Source organism: Cyprinodon variegatus, unplaced genomic scaffold, assembly GCF_000732505.1.
Source record: "Cyprinodon variegatus isolate N-32 unplaced genomic scaffold, C_variegatus-1.0 Scaffold390, whole genome shotgun sequence".
NCBI lineage: Eukaryota > Metazoa > Chordata > Actinopteri > Cyprinodontiformes > Cyprinodontidae > Cyprinodon > Cyprinodon variegatus.
In genome coordinates this window covers 550,318-576,536 of record NW_015150843.1, presented here as the reverse complement: position 1 = coordinate 576,536, position 26,219 = coordinate 550,318, and the positions used below count along the sequence as shown (strand labels likewise).

Genomic DNA, 26,219 nt, shown 5'->3' with positions numbered 1-26,219 from the left:
CAAGTCCAGATCTGGTTGACTTCATCCCACAATCCCCTTGTTAGTTTTTAGTTAATTTTGTTTGATTCTTAAATCTGTGAAATTAGTAACATTTTCAGAGCAATTGGAGCTGAACACAAACACCTGCTACAGTTCTATTTTTTATTAAATAAAAATAAAATTAAAAAACCATAAATTTTCCTTCTTCTCCTGCACTGGTTTCTGCAGAATAACATGGTTGTTGGTGTTTTAATGTGCTGAAATGTAAAAAGATGTGCTGCTGTGCAACTATTTTGTAGATCAAAGCAGAAATCGCAGGAAATGCCATATGTCAAACACTCGCGCGCGCGCACATGAGGAGGAGGAGGGGGTGCATCCATAAGCTACAATCCTGTAATAAGGACGTCATTCTGTTCTGTTTTTCTCTTTTTTTCTACAAGCTTCATCAGCATTGCATTACAGTGCAGTGTTTGCAGTTTTGAATTCCTTTCTTCTAAAAACATTAGCGTCACATATATATAAAAATATATATATTATATATATATATAAAGAGAGAGAGAGAGGTTTTTATTTTTAAGTGGGTCCGCCTCACTTCACAGAGACAGAAACAACTGCAGGCTACCATCCTTCTGTGTGCTGCTAGCTAACGGTCCAGCTGTTTCCAACTCCTCACTAACTGCACCGTCTCTTCGTCCGTCGAGCTGGAGGGACGCGAACAGCTGATAGGGAGCAGATGAACGAGCTGGTGAAAAGCTTACCCTCCCCGACCCTCCCCGGGCTCCAGCTGCCGTGTCTGGACACCCACAGAGGCTGGCTCTTCAAATGGACCAACTACCTGAAGGGCTACCAGCGGCGGTGGTTCGTCCTCAGCAACGGCCTGCTGTCCTACTACAGGTAACAACACGGTGTTTACTCACTTGGATTGAAGCTATTATTAGCATCGTTTTTATGAAAGATTGTGTGATTTATTTTACTATCATTATTATTCGTTTTAAGGAATGAAACTTTTGTCGTTTCTGGTTGAATTTACAGGGCCGGTTAAAGTGGGGCCAGCAGGGGCCAGTGCACCTGTAAAACTGGCCCCTGTGCTGTGCTGAAGATATAATATTAAGTATATATTAGGGCGGAAACAATCGGATAAATTGAGATTAATTGATTATTGAAAGAATTGTCAACAAATTTAGTAACTGATTAATCAGTATAGAAACTCTAAAACAGAGGTCTTCAACAGGGGGTCAACGACCCCTAGGGGGTCCACGGAGGTACTGCATGGTTGATTAGACTTTTTTTTTTTTTTATATATTCCCCCTGCAATTTTTTCCACAAATTGAAATGTCTTTAAATACACCATCCATCCATCTTCTAACACGCTTTGTCCCTGCTGGGTTTGCGAGGGGTGCTGGCGCCCATCTCCAACAGGCGAGAGGCGGGGTAAACCCTGGACAGATCACCAGTCCATCGCAGGGCAACACAGAGACAAACAGGGCATACAACCATTCACACACACACTCACACTTAAGGAAAAGTTAGAGAAGCCAAATAACCTAACAGTCATGTTTTTGGACTGTGGGAGGAAGCCGGAGTACCTGGAGAGAACCCATGCATGCTCAGGGAGAACATGCAAACTCCATGCAGAAAGACACCGGGCCGGGAATCGAACCCAGAACCTTCTTGCTGCAAGGCAGCAATACTACCCACTGCATTAACATGAATTCAACAAACTGTATTAAACAGATAAATGGAGGCAGAAGATGTATTTCTGTCTTCAATGCACACATTCAGTGACACACAGGAGATCTTTCAAGTTGGGCACCACTTCATTCACAACACCTGTCCCATCAACCAGGAATCAGAATCAAATACTTTAATAATCAAAAAGGGGGGAAATTACTTTCGTTACATGATTCCATCTGTAATAGAAAGACTATAGAACCTGTTCTATATAACACAATTTCACACAATATATATTATTAGTGTCATGATTTAACTAAAGATCAGACCCAAATGCAGAAGACCAGGGAAAAGTTTAACAGGTTTATTTAGAGCAAGTAGAGAGGAGTACAGTGCTGCTCTGAACATTGTTGAACCGGGACTGAAAAGAGAAGGGGAAGATTCTGCGGTTAGTTCAAGCTCAGTGGGAAATTTGTGTTTTCTTGATTGAAGAAGGGAATTAAGGTTGCAGACACAGGTTTCCAGAAAAAGGCATCTCTTATTGAATCCAGTTGGTGTGGGTTGTTCCAGTGAATGACTTGTTCGTTGGAGGGCGGACAGGGTTTACCCAGATTGCGGTTGTTCCTTGGTGAACGGGGAAGCTGACTGCCACTTAGTTTTCCTGCGGTAATTGAACGGGTTATAATGGTGATGAATCCCCTGCTCAGTGAGAATCCCCAAACAATCCTCGAGGGGCAAAGTTGACCCAAACCACAAACTTGAATCCTCAGCTCAGTTTGGTGCTCAGAGAATCCTTCCAGGGGAGAGAAGGTCCGAAACATCCAATTTGCAGGATGACTTCCTGCCGAGAGGCAAAGACAAAAACAGCTAGGTTAAAACTCAGATAGACAAAAACTCAGTTTGACTCAGCAAAACTCTGCTTAGCTAGAGTTCCCAAAACTGGCAAACACTCTGGCGTTGAGGTAGTGGCAGTCAGCAGCTTAAGAGTCCTCAGGTAATGAGGCAACGAGCTGCAGGTGTGCAGGGAGGCCCAGTGAGGACGGGGCACCACCTGGTGGAGGAGAAAAGGAAACACAAAAACAGACCACAAAAACTGGATTCCTGACAATTAGGGGGTGCCCGAACCATCTCGCCATCAGTTTGGGGGCCCTTGGCCTGGAAAACCTTGAAGATCCCTGCTCTAAATCATGCCTTTTGCTGACAGAGCAACCCATTTAGAGGAGTAATTATACCAAAGTTGTAAAAAAAAGAAATATATATATATATATATATATATATATATATATATATATATATATATATATATATATATATATATAACGTATATAAATGTTTTGTATTCAAGATTAAAAAATATATATATATCCTCTGTCAATATGCTCTATCTAGAACTCCTCGAGTGGAAAAGTTTTAGTTTCACCTGGTTTAATTTCATAAAGAAAAGTCTTCTTAAAGGAACCTTTGGCTATCTGATAATTAATTGATTAATAAAGAGTAAAATGCAATCAAAAGATTAATCGATTTGGGAAATAATTGTTAGTTGCAGCCCTAATATGTTTCATATTAAATTCACTGACATAGAAACCAAAACTGAACACTTGGATCTATTTCATTTTGTTTACCTTTACAACAGTGTCAGTGCTAGATCAAATTTACAAGAGGTTAGGGGATAGGATGAAAGATAAAAAAAAAAAATTAAAAAAAACAGGCAGGAGGACATCATTCTGTAGATCAAGTGAGCCACAGACCCAATGTTTCAGGACCCGATCAACCTTCCATCCATTTTCCATCACGCTTATCCCAAGTGGGGTCACGAGGGGTGCTGGTGCCTATCTCCAGCTGTCAATGAGTGAGAGGCTGGGTACACCCTGGACAGGTGGCCCGTCCATCACAAAGCAACACGGAGATAAACGGGACAAACAACCATTCAAGCACACTCTCACACCTAAGCACAATTTAGAGAAGTCAGTTATTCTAACAGTCATATTTTTGGGCTGTGGGAGGAAGCCAGATTACCTGAAGAGAACTGAGAGAACAGTGTGTGGATCAATAAAAACTCATCTTAACTGCACAAGATAATGCTTTAGAATATAAACAAAAGGTTTAAAGCATTTACATCCATGTTTACAATCTGTTTTACATCTAAATATCAGCTGAGAGGACAGCTCCCCAAAATTAAGAATTTGTGACTACCCCCTGCTTTTTATCAGCTATATCTGGGGTCAATTGGCTTTTTGTCTCTATGGCTCACTGAATATATCAAATATGGAACTATTGCCTTTTTTTTTGTTCTGAGTGCACATGAAGAAACACTGGCCTTGTATGCCTTGGTAAATTTGTTCTATTACCGCCATTTGTCCCAACCCAAGTCTCTGTTTAATTCTCTGTGTGATGCTTTTAAAAAAGAACATATAAACTCCTCTTGTCCTGCCTGTTATCAATAGCTTATATAGAATTATAGCAATGCAAAATAAAAAATGAGAAAACGCTAATGTCTTACTCCTTGGTTTTATTCCAAATATAGAGTTTGAATAATATAAACAATATATCCAGGGGCTGAATGATTAAACAAATTTCATTATTTCCACCCAAAAAAAAAACATTTTTTAAATTAAAAAGTCATCTTTTATTGAATTTTGATATCAATATAATTTATCAATATAATTTAACTAGTTTCTGTAGCACCTTTCCTTCCCTTTAAACTTTTTAAACAACATTAAAAACAATTGTCACCAGATATATTGTGCATTAAAAGTCTCAGAACGTTTTGCTTAAATATTTGTAATTAATTTTTATCAAGGCATATGTTTGCAACAAACTAGGTCTGCAACTAAAAATCATTTTGTTTGCTAATCGTTTAATATGTAAATAATTTTTTTGATTTATCGTTTTCTAATTGTATAGCAAGATTTTTTTTTACAGAATTTAAAGCAAGTGAAAGTAAAACTTTTCCACATCAAGGAGTTTTTGATAGAACATATTGACGGAATGCAAAATGTTTATATATTTTTTTTACATTTTGGTATAATCACTCCTCTCAATGATCTCCTCTGTCAGCTAAAGGGATGTTTTAGGGTCTCTATACTCCAGTTAACGATTAATCGATTACTAAATTAGTTGATGACTTTTTCAATAATCAGTTGATCACGATTAATACATAACAGTACATATATAATGCTAATGAATAACATGTTATTATATATATGTGCTGTGAAACACACAGGTACAACTTTGTGTGTGTGCTGATGTCAGTGACAGATAACACATAGCATAGTGGTTACATCACTATGCCATCCATTTTGCATCTAATAGCCAAACAGCATCATTATAATGGTTGAGTTCCCAGAACAGCGGCTCTCATTCGTACAATTAAATGCCTTTACGTTCAGAAAACAAAAACAATCGGGCTCCATTTTAAACTAAACAACAAAAAAAGAATGATCTTTTATCTCCTGCATCCCAGCAATGCTTCTGTTTTCAAATTCTGATATTACCACACTTCAGATCCTTTAAAAAAAAATTCAGATCTATTATATTCTCCTCACGACAAATCATATTTCACAAGACCTTCCAACAAGACCTGTTACTTTGATTTATATTATTTTGACATATTCAGATTAAATTATTTCAATATAAAAAATGTGATCATATTTAAAACACAAAGCTGTGAAAGTCAGTTGGTTGCATAGTAAGTTGGTAACAGATCATCCATCTAAGGACGCATGCGGTGCCAGTGCTATCTGATGGTTCCCTTTATTTATATTTTATTGTCTATTTAACAGATTCAATTTTTACAAACTATAATAATAATTTAACTATTGATCTCACACTAGAGAACTTTACCTTTGAATTTAACCCATCCCCTTGGGGAGCAGTGGGCTGCCATTGTGCAGCTCCCGGGGAGCAGTGTGGGCTTGCTCAGAGATCCAGAGTGCAGGCTGTGGGGATCGAATCGGGTACTTGAAACCTTCTCAGAGCACAAGCGCACTGCTCTAACCCACTAGGCCATCACTCAAGAAGGAAATGCAAAGCCAATATTAAGACATTAGGTTTTGAACAAGTAAACAAAAGTAACAGAAAAAAAAAATAATTTAAGTAAAATTGTAGCTTTGAACCGGGGTGTAGTATGAGTAATATTAAGTAGTCTTAATGACATTGCTTTCATTCTTGTTCCCCCTACATTAAATAAACATCAAGCCCCTAAACAAAATCCGTTTCATGTTGCTTTATATACTTAATTCATCCTCTGATGGCTCCCTTTAACATAAGGAAACCTTCAAAAGAAACAGTCTACTTCTACTGTTACTGACTAAAAACAATCCTAGGGTTCATTAATTGGGAGGGAATGCAGTACACAGAGCTATTAGCCACAAAGGCTTAATTTGTGGTTCCCTTGAAGAGAGAAACACAGCTAAAAGAGGCACTCAGCTAGCAGGCTTAGTAAATACATGTTAAAAATGCCCATATTGACTTAAACTGACTTAATCTGTTTTCAGCACATATTGTTACTTTTCTCTCTCAAAAATTCTACTAAAATCTTAATCTATATTTTTGTCTTTCTTGCAGGACTCAGGCAGAGATGGCACACACTTGCCGGGGCACTATTCCCCTGGCAAAAGCTCACATCGAGGTGGGTGACACCTGTCACTTTGTGTTAACCAGCGGAGGCCGAAGCTACCACCTGAAGGCCACATCGGAGGGGGAGTGTCAGAGATGGGTGTCGGCCCTGCAACAAGCAAAGGCCAATGCTACCCTCCTTATTCATCATTCAGGTAAAATGAACAATTTCTCCTATTTCTGATGCATCAAAGCTCCCCTATTCACTGAGATATCAATAGTGACTGCATATAGCCAAATACTAATATTAAAACAATTTTCATGCATTATTTTCAGTATTAAAACAGACGGTTTAACCTATAAAACTCTTTTTTTAAGTGGAAATATGATTCTTCTACCAACTACACCCAATTTCCCAAAAGCATATCTATTGAAGTGTTATTTAATCAACAGGCCACCAGAGGGCAGTGCTACCAAGCTGCCTGCTGGGACATGGTTAACTACATATGAAAAACATATTTTTCTATTAAATTAGACATTTATTTTGTTACAAACAGTAATATATGTTATACAATAGGATAATGGATGGTATATGACATACATTTGTAAATGTTGAATATATTAACCCCTTTTCCTTGACTTGAAATATAAATGAACTAAAAAAAGCACACAGACATGCTCCCTCCCTGTCTGCATCATTTCTCCATCCGTGTCTCCTTCAGTGTGATAGCAGTGAGGACGCTGAATGAAATGACCTTCCTCTCCTGACTCCTCCTCCTCCCTTTCTGGTGGCAGGAGGGGTTAATAAAAAAAAAGACAAAAAGGGAGAGGGAGTGGCATAGCAGCCGTGTGTGAAAGGCTTTCATTGAAAATATTTTCCCCTCATGGACAATAGGCAGGAACGATTGCAGCCTTTTCAATGACTGCCGCCTTGTAAGTAAAAGCATATTTTTTCTAATATGTATCGCAGATTTGGATTTCAGGTTGATCATTTATCTCTGCATGTTTTTTGAATGAATTTGAGTTCATGGTGTTTGCATTTATTGTCCCAAGAGGTTCTTATTCTGGAGTTTATTTAGTTTTTCTGCACATGAAAAAGCCACCTTCAAAGATGTCAGATTACTAGGCTGGTAACTGCAGCAGTTATAAAAATCAATGTCTTTAAAAGTGCTTGTTAGAAATTTTCAGTGCAGAAGGAAACGGTTGAACCTGCAAGATGCAAATTAGCGTTTTATCAGCAGGTTTTGTTTTTATGTGAGGGAATGGAGCCAAACTCATGAGGAAAATTTAAAGATCAGCCACAGCTCTGCAGTTTAAAATACCTGAGGTCATAGACAGTTCAGAAATCATCATATGCTTTGTTTACCACAAAAAAAAAGGAAATAATAAAATAAAATTTTTTTAAATTCATTGTCCAGTGCAGAGATGCAAATCCTGGTGTGTTTTGGTGAAGTGATTACAGATTACTCATCCATGAGCAGCTACAGGGCTCAGTCCCAGAACAGATTAATTGGCTAAACGGATCAGAGCGGCAATAATTAAGTGGCTTTGGCCAAGCTTTGAAGCACCTATGGATTGATATCTGTAGAACGAGTAGCACAGATAAGCTTAGCATTCGCAGATATGTATAAATAGGTGTTATTTGTTCTGAAAATGCACAGACTGACTCTCTTCCCACTCCCTGCCCGTTATGACGCTCTCTTTATCACCTGTGGGTGTCTTCTTGTGATTTAACTGTGAGTCACTGTTTGCTCTCCCATTCTCCTGTGTCTCTCCAGTGTTGATTAAAGAACATTACTGCTCTCAGCAGCTCTGTGTCTCGTTCCCCTACACATCCATCACTGTTCATGGATGAGCTTAATGGCTTTGCATCTCCATATGAACATGTTGGATGGCAGATGGCCTCAGAGAACTCAAATTCTTACCACCTTGAGCCGCAGAAATCTGCTATATGTGGGTCATGGAACCATTAGAGCGTCATACATCAGCCTCTCGTTTTTATCTGTTTTTCTCCTGAGACCACACTAATCCAGTTTCCTCTTGATTGTTTTATTATTATTATTATGATTTCCCCCTCTTTAATAGAGTCTGGTAATTTCCATGCTTTGAACTCATAGACGATAATACACTGACCTAGATTCGAACTATATGCTTATGACTTTGGGGATTTATCTTTCATCCTGTCGTTTAGCAGTAAAAGTTTTGACCTAGAAACGTTTCATTATGTCGTATAGCAGCCGATGCTCGGGTTTTAAAGCTGGGTTATTTAAAAAGCAGGACTTTTACAGCCACAAACGTAAGTTTCAACATTCAGGTTATATTTCAAGGCCAAGTAAATCCTGGAATAAAAAAAAAAAAAACGTAAAAAGAAAGGTAAATAACTGCAACGACACATTCGAGTGGTTTAAGTAACAGGAGTTACTAAGTAGGATTATACTAGTTGAAATCTGTTGTCGCAGTACTAAAATCTCAAACTTTATCATTACCTAGAAAAATGTTTGATTTTGAAGAATTTAATTAAAAACAACAATAATTAGTATTTCTCATCATGAAAAGCTTTCTAGACAGAATCACAGATGCTAGCTAGACTGTGCACATACTGTAAATACAAAATAACTAACCAACATATAAAAACATTTAACAGTATTTAATTTTTTTTTTTCTTATTTTAACATATAAATAATCCAGAAATGTAAAAGTAAATGTAATAGTAAAACTATTTATATATAATCAAACAACGCTCGTTTTCAGTATCAATGCCTTGTTGAATTAGAATTATATCTTAATACAGTATCGATGTTTTTGACAACCCTAGTTTTTGGTTGCAGAAATAAAAGCAGGAGGTAGAGAGATACAGCCGCCAGCTGATATTTATGGGATATTTTTCTATCAGCCTTGGTTTGTCCACATTAGAGCAGCACCACTCCCTTCATTTGCTGTCGATTTTTAATGATTTGGTTTGATTTCTTAATCAATGTTTCTTTTTTTGTTGTATAAATATTTTGAAACTTGTGTAACATTTTGTATTGTGTAAATGGCTTTAAGAATCTGCTCATATTTGGAATAGGTTGGGCTGATACTAACGTCAATATAGTTGGCATCTGCATGGGCTTTAAATAACCGATATCGACCTATAGTGAGAATCACAACCTTCAGTCTATTTCACTGGGATTTAATTTGACGAACTAATTTTGGTTTCAATAAAAAATGAAACATAGTTGTAGTATTCACATTGATTCAGATTGCATGGAGAGGTTCTGGAAACCTCAATCATTTTCTTGTAGATACTCATTTGGGTTTTGATCTAGACCTTGACTGGACCATTGTAATGATCAAAACCATTACATTATAGGTCTGGCTGTATGTTTTCTTTTATTCCAGTTTGCTCAGATCTAACCGCAGCCCCTTCTAAAACATCTACATGTCCTGAACCATGGCTCTCTACTTGCTATGTCTATAAAGGCTGGATTTGTAGACCGATCCTTCCACCTGAGCTGATCTCTGCACGGCCCCCAGAGCTACAGTTGCTTTTAGAGTGCTGTTTGTTTATTATTGTTCACCAGCAAACCTCTTAATAATAAAAGCAATGAAAACCATAATTTTCCTTCCACTTTAGAATAATGTTATTTAGCATAAATCTGTCAGATAAAAGTGACATGATAACATGCCCAAAAGCTCCAATAGAGTGAAGACATGTGCACAGCCTTGTCTATTTTAAATATGCTTTGTAATGCTTAGTAATCAATCCATTCTCCTTGAAACGATCTGAAAGGGCTGAAAGCTCAGAGCTCAGCTCATGCCAGCTAGAAGAGGAGAGACGGGAAGAGAGGAGGAAAAGGGGGTAATGCGTCATCCTTTTTTCTCCCTCTTCATCTAAAAATAGCCTTGCCTCCCAATTGCATAGGCCCACGTTTCCTAGGCAACCATGTTCATTCACAGCTTTCCGATGTTGTGGAAGATGGGTTGTTTAGAGATCGGGGGTGAAGTGTTATTATCCTTCGCCATCCGTTTCCCATTAACTCCTCTCACTCTAAACTTTAAGGATTTAGAGGAATTTTCTCAGTCTGTCTGAAAAGCAGACGGTACTGTCTATCTGTCATCAGCATTATACACAACGTGTTCAGACATGTTCTTTTTTTTTACTTGGTCGGTTTGTTTTAAACTGCTATGCTGGTGTCTCTGTGTGAAGATGACTCAGGAGATGAAACCCCTGTGCCTCAGGAGGACCGTGCCCTCACCCAAGGAGCGCTGAAGTCTCTGGCCACCAAGTTGGAGGATCTGAGCACATGTAATGAGCTGATCGGAAAGCACGGCGCCGCTCTCCAGCGCTCCCTTAGCGAACTCGAGGACTTGCGTGGGTCCAACGAAGGCACAGACAAAGTGAAAGCCGTTAATGAGCGAGCCACTCTCTTCCGCATCACCTCCAATGCTATGATCAATGTGAGTTCCCACAGCGAGTGGAAAACCAGCACAGTGGCTCATGTGATTAGCTGCCTTGGTACTGGCTCGTACTTTGATGTTTGTTGTTTTCACACCTCAGGCTTGTCGAGACTTTTTGGATGTGGCAGAATCTCACAGCCGACGGTGGCAGAAGGCTCTGCACTATGAGAGAGAACAGCGCCACCATCTGGAGGAGACCATCGAACAGTTAGCCAAACAGCACAACAGCCTGGAGAGAGCCTGGAGGGAGAATCCCACCTCTTACACAGGTGGGGGATCACAGTCAGCCTGTTACACAGACAGTTATCATTTTTATGATGTGAAAAGCATAGTATTGACAAGACCAAACTTAAACTACATTCAAGTAGTTTAATTTTAATGTGTCCTTTAAAATGTATAAGAAAATATATCTATTCTATTCTGTACTCAAAGATGAATGGAGGACATTTCTGTGAATTCCTCAGGAATAACAATCTGTTAAAACGATGCAAAGATTAAAGATAGTGTTTCTATTATTCAGGCATGTCCAAAGTCTGTCCTTAAGAGCCGCTGCTCTGTGGGTTTTAGAGGTTTTCCTGCTTCAGCACAGCTGAATTCCACTGATGGCTGATTAACAGGGATCTGCTGAACTGCTATCACCTGAATCAGCTGTCAGAAAGCCGGGAAGCATTGAAAACCTGTAGGACAGCAGCCCTCAAGGAACGATTCCGACATAGCCGCTATTATTGACCTTAGTTCAGCAATTGACACTGTTGATCAATATGTTTTATAAGAGTGCCTGGAAAACTGGGTCAACATTACTGCTGCAGCACTGAACTGATTTAAAATCTGTTTATATGGTATTTCGTATTTTTATGCTTAATGGCATCTTGCTTTAACTCTTTGTGCTCTATATAAGCTACCGGAACCAAAATGTAACTATTATTATCTCCCTCTGGATTTGAAAATTATTTAAAATCCTACAAAGTTTTTTTTAAACAGCCATAAAGAGGCCTTCTTTGAAAATCCTTGAGTGTCTTTGGGGGTTTTGAAATTTCACACAGATGATGACCGCTATCAAAATGCTTTTTTTTTTTGCTTGTTCGTCACATCATTTTTTTCCCTTATTTAGTCAGTATATCTAACGTATGGGTAACAGCATATGCGTGAGTGCGTCAATCCTCTCTTGATTGAAATGGCAGATTTCCAGTCACATTGAGCCTAAGTCATTTAGCGGGTGCGTTATGTAATGCAGGGAAAATGCAAATCTCTGGAGGCATGGCTTCCAATGCAAGCTATGCTGAGTGGTTGTGAAAAGACCTAAAAAAGGACCCTTCTGTTATGTTTAGAACCTGCTGCATTGTCCAGAAATTCAAAGCAGAAAGGCAGTGTTTTTTTTGCAGTACCGAACTTTTGTGTTAGACTTGCTAACATGACCAAGTTGTTGGTATGCATTGCTGCTTATATTGTCTCAGAAGTAATTAGCATACAAAGATAAAAGGAACCTTGCATTTTTTTTCTATTACTGCATTTTATTGCAAAATGCAACATTTGGATGTAGAAATATTGCTGTTATACAAAAATGACACTTTTCTGCAATTTTTTTCTCAGCAAAGGTGTCAGATTCTGTACTAAATCTACTTGAAAGTAAATTTCTGATAACAATAGATGATATTAACAATTCTCTCTTGGCTCACTGTGGTGTTTGGCTTGGAACAAGCTAAATCTCTATTTTTATTAATAGCCTCTGTCCCAGGCAGTATTTTCAGTGTCAATCTGACATTACTAGGCTTTATTAAGAAATTTACATTGTGTCTTCGAGAGTCTAACCTACTTCAGTTAGCCCTAATTTAGCTCTAATAAATTTGAGAATTTGTGAAAGCAAAGACATAAATATTTGGGTCTAAAACCAGCTTTATGAAAACAAACTAAATCAATCTTTACATGCATTATCGTCCCCTAAGATTGCACAAAACGGTAGTCTACATTACGTCCTTTATGTACGTAGCACCGTCACACATAGGGGCGTGTGCTACAGGCTTTATTCACGTACCTAGTACTCCAAAATGGGTTCTTATTTTTGTAAGATGTCTGAAAATATGACTGACTTTTATTAGAGATTTTATTGGAGACTTTCTTTGAGAGTTTTCTTTTTCCAGTGAACTCCAAATTTTGCATCTCTCTAACAATTAAGATGTCAAGAGGGGTAAGATTTTACCTATTCAGGACCGCTTTGTTCAGATTGCTCCCTAAAAGGTGTTGATCAAAATAAGATTAAATTGTGAAAGCATTTTAGGCGAATAAATCTTTTTCTATTTCAATAATTTTCACTGAGAATACCTCACAAAGACCATGTCCTATTAACATTTTGTTATGTGTTTAGATCATTCTTTTCAAGTCCGTCCTTTTATATGTTAGACCTGACAGATGCTTTGCTAATATTTATTTTTCACCACTATGTGGCCTTCCTGAGCATTTGAAGCTTATATGAGGCCTCAAAAAATGGATCATTTTGCAACACATTTAAGAGCTGTGAAGCTTCAACAAAGCCACACCTTAATCTCAATAAACATACTCAGGATTTATGGATATGAATGTAGGATGTGATATGAATGTAGGATGTGAATATTATCAGGATAAACTTTGGCGGTACATTCAATCCAATTTTTTTTATTCAATCTGATTCAACATTCAGTTTTTTATCAACTTGAGTTGTATTTAAAATAATTTATTAGTAATATATTCAATGGAGCAGTAGATAAATACTACCACATCTAGTTCTAAGGTTTGAAAGAATTTGTCCAAATAACCAAAGTGAGGGAAGAACTTTGCAGCCTTTGCAGCTTTAGCCCCCACTTCACAAACTCCATTGTTTACATTGTATTCCAAGCGCTAGCCGTGTCTTATCACACCTAGCATTAAATATTTTTTAGTAGTATTTCACACTTGATCTTGGACTTTTTACATCTTCATTGAGGGTTTCCTGTTTCCATTACTTCTTTGTTTACAGATTGAAAAGACTTTGAAGGTAACCAGAGTGAGCTGCTTGTGTAGGAATTCATAAAGTCAGTCTGAGACTAAGCACCTTGAAAACCTCTGCCTCTTTTAAAATTGAATTTAATCAATTCATTACTTTTGAACAGTTTCAGTTTAGAAAATAACAGAATGCCATGTGATGTTCTCTAGTTTTTTAATTTTCCAGATTAACGGAGTAAATAATAAACATTATGTTGACCTTAATAAAAGCTCTAGCTAAACATGCTGAGTGCTTCTTTACCTTATTACACTAATTCAGTTTCCTTTTTATTACGTTAACTTTATCACATGCAGTCCTAGGAAAGCACACAAGGATGCTTTGTCACTGTAGAATGAAAACGAAGTGCTTACTTTGACTTTAACTACCGGTATAGTATACCATACTGTATTCGCCCAATTTTCAGCAAATCCAGATATAAACTGTGGTCTTACATGGATCAGAGGAGATGATTGATCCTAAGGGAGTATTTGTTAAGTGATGTTGAATTTGCATTAATAATTGTCTCAAGAATCTTTGTCCTACGTAAGGATAGCTGTAAAACTTTAGCAAAAACTCATCACTTCAGTTTAAATATGTACAAACCAGATAAACTTACCACATTTTTACTTTTCCATGATTGGCTATTGGCTGATTGATACATCTTAGCTAAGTTAAACTTACAAGAAAGCCCAGTTTACTTTGTATTTTATGTTTTTTCTGCTGATATTCTTCTGACCACTGATAGCCTTTTACTCTTGGACATTTACCCAATCAAACGCAAGTATGTTGGGGTTAAGTGCCTTGGCATGGGGGACATTGCCAAATGAGAATAGAAAGGTGAAATCAAAATCTTTGGTTAATCTACCCAATTAGCTTGCCCTGTTAAAATAAACATCAGTACAAGGATATGGGTATCACTGATTTTTAGTACTATATAAAACTTATGAAATGTAGATTATATATAAATTCTTCATGGTCTCACAGAATCTAATTTTTTGAATATTATCTCATAGACCTATCTCAGAGATCCAAGTAATAAACAGAATACAGTATAAAAATATAAATTGCATAGTAGAGGATGCTACAAAAGTCTATACTAGAATGCAGAAAGAAACAAGATTTAATAGTACATCAGCAAAGCTAGACTTGACTGTCTAAAAAATTAATAAATGTGTGTGTTTAAAAATATTACCGCTTAACATCCACCTTATTTTGGGTTCTCCTCGCCTATTTTGCATACCGAAAGGAAAAGCAAATAACTTAGGAACTGTATGCCCAAATTACAGGTGCAATACATTATTTGAAAGCAAACACCCTCTAGTTTCTGAATATATAAATTAAAATTGGGTGAGTAGAACACAGACCAACTTGCATCAGTTCAAACATGACTTAAAGTTGTTTTTTTATTCTCAAAATTATATGTCTTTTTTGAACAGCAGTAATAAAGACATTCTTCAGAAAAAGCAGGTTTCATTGTATTATATATGTTCTACATCTTGTCAACCACAAATGCATAAAATTTCAGACCTCTAGCTATAACAGTTCCAGAGCTGTGGGCTTTGGAACTTTTGGTGTCAGCTTGGAGCTGGGCGCAATGGCTCCACCTGCTAGTAAAAATTTTACCAGTGGAATTTTATGCATTCTGAATTATTACCCCCACTTAAGGTCCACCTGGTCGCCGGCGACCAGGTGGGTTTTAAGAGGTTAATGAGTGTATTTAAACCAATCAAAACACTTATTGCAAATATAGATGTACCATTGTGGCTGGATGTAAAAAGGAATGAAAATGGATAAAAATGACCCACCTTCAGATGTAGCCATGGATTTGGCAATCACAACAGGTAAAATCATCATTTCAAAACTGCTATTTGTAGCTGACAAAAGTTTTTTTTTCAAGTTAAAGGACTTTTCATTATGAAAAAATGTTTAGACGTTAACATTCACCTGGTTAATTGGTTTACGACCTACCAATTCTAATTACTTTTAACAAAACACAAATAAAGGTCTGTCTTATTTATTATCCACTGGATTGCTTATGTTTTAACATTTCAATGGCAGTTGGAGAAAAACTAAAGTTGCTTTATTTTACAATTACGCAAGAAATTCTTTTCCTTAGCAATATTAAAAAATATGTCAACTAACCTGTCCCATGTCTACTCCTGCAGGTGTGGATCGCTCTCAAGAAGGGGACACGAGTGATGAAAATGAAGAGGCGGAGTTCTTTGATGCAATGGAGGACGCGCCTTCATTCATAACCGTGACTGCTACTGGAAATATCCAACACAAGTAGGAAGCATCACCTTCTTTAAATGTGCAGCAATCTCTCATACCTGTTCTAGCTACAATTACCGTTGCTATCTTTCAAACCCATTTCGTTTACTGCAGGCGCTCAGGCAGTAACCAGAGTATGATGAGTGGAGGAGTGCCCAATGACTGGACTCACAATGAGAGTGTAAGTCCAAACAATATTTACACTAAATATCAGATATTTGTCTGTCTTCATTTATTGTGTAGAGCGTCTTTAAAAGTATTCATACCCCCTTTGTTTGGTCATATCTTGTCAAATTAACCAGCTTAATTGTCTTTGCTTAAAAAAAGAATAAAGAAAATATAATCTAGAGCATGATGCTGCCACCACCAGGCATCAGGGTGAGGATGGTGTATTTAGGGTGAATTGCTGCATTAGTTTTCAGCACACAAAGCATTTTTCAGCTATAAAAAGATCAATCTTGATCTCAGCTGACCAGAGAGCCTTCTTCAGCAAGTTTGTTGTCCCCTTAATGACCTCTCACAGTCTATAAACGTGATTTCCTATGACGCTCTTTTGACAATGGTTTTCTTTTTTACATCTGTTAACAGATGCTACCTGGACTTACCTTTGTAGCTCTTTGCTCATGGATGAAATTTTTAATTCACAAACGGGGGGTGGGGGGGGAGGGCGCGCAAGTATTAATATAACTTCAGCGTGTTTGCCCATCCAATCACAGACCTGATTCAGTGGCGCATCAGAGGTTTGTAAAGTGAGCTTCTCATGAGTGACAGAGGTGACAGCCAATCACACAAGAAAAGACGGAGGGCCAATCAGGAGCTTATGGGCGGTCTAAACTCAGGGAAGTGTGCTTCAACTTGAGCTGCTGTTTTCCATTTGGTCCTAGTGCTCGACGATTATCTGTGTACTGTAGCGTAACATTGTTTTTGGGGCAGTAAAAAGTTCCTGGGACCAAAATGGACGTTTGAAAAAGTGCAGAGGACATGTCCCTCCTAAAAAATTACATCCATGTCTATGCAACACTTTATTTAGGGGTATTACAGTGAAGGGGGCTAAATATAGATTAAGAAAGTGAAAAGTGGATTTTTATTTGCAAAAGAAAAAGAGTTCTTGCTACTTTGTGTTGCTCTGTCACATTTGGTAAAAACCACCATAGAAGTTGGTGGGTGTGACAAAAAAGGAAAATATTTGGGAGCTGTTGAAAATAGTTGTCATTTAAAAACTCTATATTTTTATTTAAAGGACAACTCTGGCACAAACCAGATGCAGCTACGAAGAACTAGGCGCAGCCGAATCCCTGATAAACCAAACTACTCCCTCAACTTGTGGAGCATCATGAAGAACTGTATCGGAAAGGACCTATCCAGGATTCCCATGCCTGTAAAACAAAAAATATTTTGCAGATAGAAGAATTGGGTAATAGGCTGTTTTTTGATGTCGATATGCTTTTTGTACAGGTAAACTTCAATGAGCCACTGTCGATGCTGCAGCGTCTGACGGAGGATCTGGAATACAGCGAGCTGCTGGACCGGGCGGCTCGCTGTGACTCCTCCCTGGAGCAGATGTGCCTCGTCGCCGCCTTTTCTGTCTCATCCTATTCAACTACAGTCCATCGCACCTCTAAGCCCTTCAACCCTCTCCTTGGGGAGACTTACGAGCTGGACCGACTGGAGGAGTACGGCTATCGCTCCATCTCTGAGCAGGTGAGATACCAGATTTTTGTTCTTTTTTTCTTCACAGTAAATTTTAAATAGAAACACACCAGTTTAGCCATTAAAGCAAATGATGCGATGGGTCGGCATTTAATATCTGTGCCTAACTCTAGCTGATACTGATTGATCCCAGGTCAGCCATCATCCACCAGCTGCAGCCCACCATGTGGCATCAGAACGAGGCTGGACTCTGTGGCAGCACATTACCATCGATAGCAAGTTTCGTGGGAAGTATATTTCTGTCGTACCATTAGGTAAGACGCCATCAGCAGCTATTAAAACACAAATCCCTCTACATTTATTTGCAGACCCAGTCAATGCCTTGGCAAAATCCTAAAATAACTTCCTCATTTCCTCACACAGACATTTTAATAAGATGCAACCTTTGTGTTGTTTCAATCTCTTTACAAAAAAAACTTTCTTTAATAGTTGACATTGATTAGATGGTCTAGAAACTCTTGAGTAGTATTCCAAAAAAGTAAAAAAAAAACCACTGGACTTTGTTTCCAAGTTTGAAGAGGTTTCCATCCCCATCCAGGAAGCTTTTTCAATTCAAAATGTCAGAAATAGTGTTGAGTTCGAAGCTTTATACAGTAGCCCAACAAAGCCTTGCTTTTGTTTAGAAAACATGCAAATTAAAATGGACGAACAGGACCACCTCTTTGGAATGGCGGTCGTTTGGCTTCTTTTGTAAGCCTGCAATGCCCCATTCCTGTCTATGGCATTGAGAGAATCTTTACCAGCATTTTGATTGGAAATCAATTTAGTTTCTTTTAGTTTCCTTTCTTGAAAATACAGGACATTTTTAAGCCACAAGGACAAGATTGCATATCATTGGAGTAAAACTCTGCTAACCTGTATGAAGCAAGAAAGGGTTTCAAGTAAATAGCTTCTCCTGTGAAGCATTCATCCTCTAAAGTCCATCAATACTAAACTAACATGAAGCCATGGGCCTATTTGCCTTTTTATTTAGTGTACATATTTGGTATATAATGTCCTTAAGGACTCCTCTCTACCAGAAAATTGAAAATGGAATAACCTCAACAAACTATCTGAGACTAAACTCTCTTCATGGCCATTTTACTCCCCGGACCTTTGGACTAACCTGAAGGGATGAGAACTTACAGTGAGTAAAATAAGTATTTGAGCACCCTGCGATTTTGCAAGTTCTCCCACTCATTCAGACATTTTCATCTTAGGTGCATGTCCACTGTGAAAGACACATTCCAATAAAGAAATGCGGAAATCATAATGTAAAATTTATTTGCATGTTGCAGCTGCTAATAATTATTTGAACAGCTGTGAAAATCAATGGTTATATTTGGTACAATAGCATTTGTTTCCAATTACAGAGGTAAAACATTTCCTTTAGTATTTCACCAGGTTTGCACACACTAAAGGAGGGATTTTTGTCCACTCCTTCACATAGATCTTCTCTAGATTAGACAGGTTTCTGGGCTGTCGCTGAGAAACACAGAGTTTGAGCTCCATCCAAAAGTTATCTAATGGGTTTAAGTTTGGAGACTGGCTAGGCCACACCAGAACCTTGATATGCTTCTTCCAGCGCCTCTCCTTGCTTATCCTGGCTGTGTGCTTCAGGTCATTGTCATTGTGGAAGACCCAGCCTTCACCCATCTTCAATGCTCTAACTGAGGGAAGGAGGTTGTTCTGCAAAATCTCACAATATATGGCCCCGGTCTTCCTCTCCCTATTGTAGTGCAGTCACCCTGTCCCATGTGCAGAAAAACACCCCCAAGCATGATACTACCACCCCCATGCTTCACAGTAGGGACAGCATTTTGGGAATAGTGCTCTGCACTCTTCTTCATCCAAACCCAGAGTGTGGAATAAAGACTAAAAGTTTCTATTTTGATCTCACATAACTTTCTCCTTTGACTCCTCTGGATCATCCAAGTGCTCATGGTCAAACTTAAGACAGCCCTGGATGTGTGCCTTGACGTCTTCGTGTATGACACACAGTAACCTTGGAAACAGAGGTGCCAGCTCTCTTCATGTCATTGACCAGCTCCTTCCCAGCTGCTTTCTTAGGATCATTGATTCACCAGGAGGATTTTTGCATGGAGCTCCAGTCCAAGGCCTTTTGACAGTCAGGTTTAGCTTCTAAACTTTTCTAATAATTTCTCTAACACGGATGCTGCATAATTTGTAAGACTGATAACTTGCAACATCACATGGTGTTCAAATGCCTAAATTCCTCACTGTAAGAGCAGACACTGGACTGAGATCTATCTAAAGATGTGTGAAAAGAAATGGTCAGAAATCCTTGTTTCTGTACACTCTGACCTTGGTAAGATGAAGCACTATCATTAAAAGTAAAGGCCTGTCCCAGTGTTACTCAACAAACCAAAATTTGGAATTCTTTCTAGTTCATTTATTACACTGAATAACGTAAAGAATAAGTTTACAGGTTTTTCAATTACGAATTTTAAAGATTATGAGATAAATTCATTTAGAGTTTTTTAATGCATCATTTTCTAAAGGTACCAATGACTGTGGAGGATTCTGTATTAAGAAAAAATTTAGCTAGACCGATGTTGTTTATATTTTCAGGCAACATTCACCTGCAGTTTCATTCTAGTGGAAACCATTATGTGTGGAGCAAGGTCACATCAACTGTCCACAACATCATTGTAGGGAAACTTTGGATTGACCAGGTGGGTTTAGACTCTTATGGGATAAAAAGTACATTTCACGAGGCATTTTAGAAACCCTTTACTAATATCTGTCCTTCTTTATGTCCTTCTGTCTGACACCGCTGACAGTCTGGAGACATTGACATTGTGAACACCACCACAAAGGACACCTGCCGTCTCAAATTCTCCCCATACAGCTACTTCTCCAGAGACGTTCCACGGAAAGTAAGCATCTCTGCTCCGCTTAGCTACAGACAAGTGTTTGCTAAACTTGTGCTAGAGAGTATGGAGCAGAGATTTTTTTTTATTGCTGTGGATAGAAAAGGATTTTTTTTCCATTAACCTAAAAAAAAAATGCATCAAATTATTTCCAATTTTGAAGAACCTTGTTTAACTAAACTCATCTCCTTCTGTTTCTTTCCCATATTCCATAGGTAACGGGGGTAGTGGAGGACGCACAGGGCACAGCCCATTACATCCTATCAGGAACCTGGGATGACAAAATGGAAAGTGCAAAAATTGTGGAGAGCAGCCGGGGTTCTGGAGGCTCGGAGGGAAAACAAAAAACTGTTTATCAGACTCTGCAACCCAAACTATTGTGGAAAAAATATCCACTTCCGTATGTTTCAGAAACGCAAAAAAATCCAATAAAATCCAAATGACTTGTAAGCAAACGTCTGACACTTCTTTATTTCTTCTCAGAGACAATGCAGAGAACATGCACTATTTCTCTGCCCTGGCACTGACCTTGAATGAGCCCGAGGATGGTGTCGCACCAACAGACAGCCGTCTGCGACCGGACCAGCGTCTGATGGAGGCTGGCTTGTGGGATGAGGCAAATATCGAGAAGCAGCGGCTTGAGGACCATCAGAGACTGGAGAGGAAAAGAAGGGAGGCGCAAGCTAACCAGGCCCTGGAGGAAGGTGAGCACTTGGTCCCAAAACCATAAGATTGTTGAGCTTTTCATTAGAAAAAGCTGGAAAAGAGCTGAAAACAATCTAGATTCCTGTGAAAAAAATATTGTAGCAGAGGTCATGTTGCTTTCTGCCTGAAGTGACAGACCGGGAAACTAGGAGGCTGATCAGAGAGCTAGCTAAGTGATCAAGAAATCTGAAGGAGCTGCAAAGAGTCTTCAAAGACAAGAATTCCAAACATACAGACAGAACTACAAAGTAATGGCTAGACTGAAAAATATAATTTGTTGGAATGGCCCAGTCAAAGTTCAGATCAGAGACTAATAAAGACTCAAGGCTCTCTGTACGGCCATGTTCAGCTGATGTTTACAGAGGCTCTCTGTCCAATCAGAGCAGAGCTGTTTGAAAAAAAAAAGAATGGAAAGCAGGTGGTGATATGCATCAAACAAGCAGCAGTAACCACAGTAAAGGATAGTTTCACAAATGATTTACTTTGAGGCTGATGACCAGTTACAAATATTTATTACATATTGATAGTGATTAAAAACATATTACGTATTGATAGTGATAAAAAAAAAAATGTATGCATAATGTTCAATCCACTTCATGATTGGCTATATTTTAAACAATTAAAACATGCTAATAATGGAAGAAAAAAAAATAATTGGAAGAAAAACCAATTTTTTAATGAAAGTTTTTTTCCTAATTCTGGTTATGCCTGTTTACAGGGCAAGACATCGAAGGTTACCAGCCAGTGTGGTTCGAGAAGAGAACCAATGAAAACACAGGAGAAACATCCTACATGTACAGAGGCGGCTACTGGGAAGCAAAAGAAAGACAAGACTGGAATCATTGTCCTGAGATCTTTTAGGTATCATAGTAAAGATAGGGGTGAGGGCTCAGGTGAGCAGGTGGCAGAAATGGAGACAGCTATTTACATTTTTAAAGCACAAAACCTCCAGCCTCCACTTCCTGTATATATGTGTTTGATCTCTGTTCCAGCTGTGCTACCAGGATGCATGGCTTCAGTGCTCTGCAGAACCTATTTATGTAAGCAGTTTGGGTTCTGTTTGCCTGTCTGCGAGATGATTCAGATTAAGTTTACAAGGAACAATATGAGCACTAAAACACACCTAACCAAGATTGCATGATCATACCTGGGGATACGGAGTTCTCTCTGCTATGAGCACTGAATGTCATTCTAATCAAAGATGGGTACCAGGGGCATCAGTCTTTGAAAAAGTGAGTCAAAGCCTTCCTCTGTGCTGTAAAGTGAGCATGATTTTGTAATCACTCCTGTTAGTATATTTTATTTTTTCTCAAAATTGCACAAATAAGTGGCCTCTATAAACAAGAACCTCATTGGATTTTTTTTTTTTTTTTCAAATTTGAATTCCCTGGAAAGTTGAACTGTTTTATATTTCTGAACTGTTTACAGATAATTAAGGGTACTATATTTTAATGCTAAGGTTTACTATAATTTAATGAACTATTTTTGTTATGTAAACATTAATCATTCCAATTAAAAACCAGACTGTAAGAGTAGATAAGGAATTTATATGGTTTGTAAACTACTAGAATTTCTGAGCAAATTTTTATTTTTCCTCATCGCTCTGCACTTTATCCTCCAGAATTACATATCAAAAAACACATTTCTGACGTTTTTCAAAATAAAAAAGTTTAAAAAAAAATTATATAAAAGCAATTTCAATTATAATGTAATTTAAAAAAAAAACTTTCTATCAGACAGAGGGGAAACAGTTTTTTTTTAGAGAAAAACACAAGTGAACCTATTCTGCTGCATTTCAAGTCCTAAAAGAACAATTTGCTTAAAGCTTTCCTAATGTGACTGTGCCGTTTTAACAGAAAAATCAAGAACTGCTTAAAAACAAATAAGCCAGTGATCTATAAATGCATTGTTGTGTGGAGATATATTATATTTATCCAGATGAAATGCTATTAATGCTTCACTCCACAGTTTAGTTGATAGAGCAATAAAAATAAAAGGATTTATGATAAAATATCTATGAAAGAAGAGCCTTGTCTCAGATGATAGGAGCAGTATAATCTGATCTAACACAAGCGTGTGAAGAGACACTATTCCGAAATGTGTGTGGAGGATAACAAATTCAATTTCATTATTTCACTTTTTTTTTTTTTTTGTTCTGAGCTCAAGTAGGAGGGTTCCGACATCATCATTCGGGAAGAAAGGTGATAATTCATGTTAATCTATGGAGAGAGAAAATTGATACAGAAATGTGTTGTTTTTTAACCAATAGACCCTCATATACAGGATTGATTGCATTTTCAAAATTGTGGTTGACCTTTTAAAATTTGAAATTATTATAAGGTTAAGTCATGACTTATTTCAGGCTTTGTTTAGCTATTGTAAAAGGTTCTGAAAAAAGCATGAAACAAACTGAAATTTCAATGTGGTCATTGATTTAGTCATTGAATTGTGGCTTAACATTTGTCCGATTCTCCCTATATAAACTTAAAACTGTTTGGAAAAAGAGGCAAAAGCAGGCTTTGATTAGAAGCTCTTTAAATCTTACAAACTCTTATGTTCTCACTTCACACTCCTCCAGTTTAAAGTCTTCTATTGGAGATTTCTAATACTTGATTATATCATAGCAAAGAACTCAGCAAGGAAAACACGTTGCTCTTCATAATGAACGGTGTGTTAGCAAATATAAAAAGCAGCTTTCAAATTATGGTTTCAGTTTTAAAGGAAATGTTTTCCAACTCGACATGGGCTTATGGGGAAAAAGCAAATGCCATCCTTGGCAGCAACAGTTGCAATCAAACATTTAGACCATTTCCATCAATCCATGGGAAGACATTTTAGCCCACTACTCCTTCACTTTAGCCACAACAGAGTTTATTTTTTACCATCCTGTTTAAGTCATACAGCAGCATCAAGTCTGGACTTTGATTTGAACATTCCAATATCCTTATTTTGTTTTTTTTCCTAAATAATAAATCCATTAGTATTTTTAATACTTTGGTGCTGAAATCTCACTGTTATTATTTAAATGCATGCAATGACCTCATGTTTGATTTATTTAATATGTTCCTCAACCTGCAGTAAATAATGATAAATCCAATAAAGCAACAAATTGAGTAAAATATATATAAAAAATGTCCTTAATTTAAAAATAGCCAAAAATATATGTTATTTTCTGATCTGCAGCTAAAGTTATAAAACCTATTTTTTGGAGAAAAGCATGCAGAACATTGAGGAAAACTCTTGAACGTCCTATAAAATGACTTTAGAAAGTTAGACATCAATACTTTAAGAACCATCAAGATTTGTCCTACTAAAATCCTAAAAAGATGCTAGGATTCATATCAAGATGTTCTCTAATGCATAAATCAGCAAACAATAAGAACTTCTATTGGTGCTCAAAAGTGATTCTAGCCTTAATTTGAGTATTTAACAAAACACTAATCTATAGTAAGTATGCCCTTGAAACAAAAGTTTTTATACAGATGCTAGATGGTTTTAATGTCTTCAGACTCATAAGGATTTTTTTTCCGGTGATTGTTTATTGTTATAACACTTAGGATTTTAATATGTTAAGCAATTATTTTAAAGATATAAAGGTAAAGATATTCATGACAGATATGTGAATTATTGTTTATATGTAAATATAAAGATTTTTCTTTTTGTTCTTGATGTTGCTTTACTAAGATACTATATGTCAGCAATAATAATAATATATAAACAGCTATTTAAGCACAAAAAGCACTATTATGTCAAGCTAGTTTAGATTTCCATTAGATGAGTGGTGGTTTAGTCGCTTACATGGATATGACTAGTAAATATCCTCCTTAGGCAACAATTACCTATGTATTTATACCTTACTGTGTATAACAATAGGGCATGGTTCATGGCTGCCAGGTCAGCGTTGGCCTCCATTTAAAAACAATACTGTAGAACTAGAAGCTCATGTGTTATATCACGCTATTGAACATGTTTGACATTACTTGAATATTAAAACTTATCACTTTTTCTCGCCTGGTTTGGAGTGGTAGAAAATGAACACAGCCACTGAGATGTTGCAAAGGCGAAATTGTGAATGTATGTAATACGACCTATGAAATCCTATTCAAATTAGGCACCAGGTGTTGTTAATCAGGTGAAACACAGTGCAGAATCTGAAGGTTTCCATGGCAGTATAAACAGTAGCTATGCATGGTTTCAGAGTGCGACTGCACTTTAGTAGTGAGCAGCCTTCTTACCTTGCAGTGTTTGTGGAATTCTTGTGCACATATAATGTTAATTCACCTTTTGTGCCCATTTACCTCAGAAAATTAAAAATTTTTTCGAAATCCAATAAAAATACTACAGAAGAACCTCTGTGATATGGTTCAGTCGAAAGCTTGTTTCTGTTGTTTTTTTTCCTAATAGTTGAAAAGAAAGACATCAAAAGTTCGACAGTGAACTAACACAACATTTTTATCCTTGTTTTATGTGAAGTTTAAGTTTTCACAGGTCTTGTATATTATGCCATCCTTTGTTTTGAAGTATGTTCTAGGAAGCGGATGATATTGATGAAAACATCCTTCATTTTTTTTTTTTTGTAATTATTTTTCACAAGGTGTAATTAACAGACAATGTTCACATGATGCCAGGAGCAACTCATCACTCTACACATGCAAAAAATTAAAACCCCAACAGGTCTACAAACAATGATAGATGTATCCAATGATGGAGGGAGAAGAAAGGTGCAAATAGAAAAAATTCTCAGCTGAAATCTATATGTTTTCAGAAAGAAATACAGAAAACAGGATTTAAGTCATAAATAAAAATGGAAAGAACCTCATTACACCGTAAACTGGAATTGACCTGGTGGCTTCTGCAAGATTTCACTAAAACATTATCTTAGGAGTTGTCCCAGCTAAGGAGCAGTTGTCGAAAGCTTCTAAAAGACCTGAAATTAGCAGATAAAACCTTTTATTTTTCAGGAAAAAAAGCATAACTAAGGCCCTCAGCTGACATGGCATGCTCACAACATGACTCCA

At 37.4% G+C, this 26,219-nt stretch overlaps 1 protein-coding gene across 1 annotated transcript; it reads left to right on the top strand.

The window, feature by feature from the left end:
* The first annotated feature begins 515 nt into the window (after nt 1–515).
* osbp2 (oxysterol binding protein 2) lies at nt 516–25,549 on the top strand. The gene is made up of 14 exons (XM_015387303.1): nt 516–873; nt 6,217–6,422; nt 10,397–10,647; nt 10,748–10,916; nt 15,808–15,928; nt 16,028–16,094; nt 17,154–17,291; nt 17,369–17,614; nt 17,757–17,877; nt 20,195–20,298; nt 20,407–20,502; nt 20,712–20,896; nt 20,980–21,200; nt 21,920–25,549. Exons 1-14 carry the CDS (start codon nt 713–715, stop codon nt 22,060–22,062), a joined length of 2,229 nt encoding a protein of 742 aa, XP_015242789.1. The 5' UTR covers nt 516–712; the 3' UTR covers nt 22,063–25,549.
* The last annotated feature ends 670 nt before the right edge of the window (nt 25,550–26,219 follow it).

What these genes read in the sequence shown, in the direction of transcription:
- osbp2 (XM_015387303.1), top strand. Translation starts at nt 713, where the DNA reads ATGAACGAGCTGGTGAAAAGCTTACCCTCCCCGACCCTCCCCGGGCTC. An exon ending in GGCCTGCTGTCCTACTACAG is followed by an intron (nt 874 to 6,216) that starts GTAACAACACGG and finishes TCTTTCTTGCAG; the next exon opens with GACTCAGGCAGAGATGGCAC. An exon ending in TAACCAGGCCCTGGAGGAAG is followed by an intron (nt 21,201 to 21,919) that starts GTGAGCACTTGG and finishes GCCTGTTTACAG; the next exon opens with GGCAAGACATCGAAGGTTAC.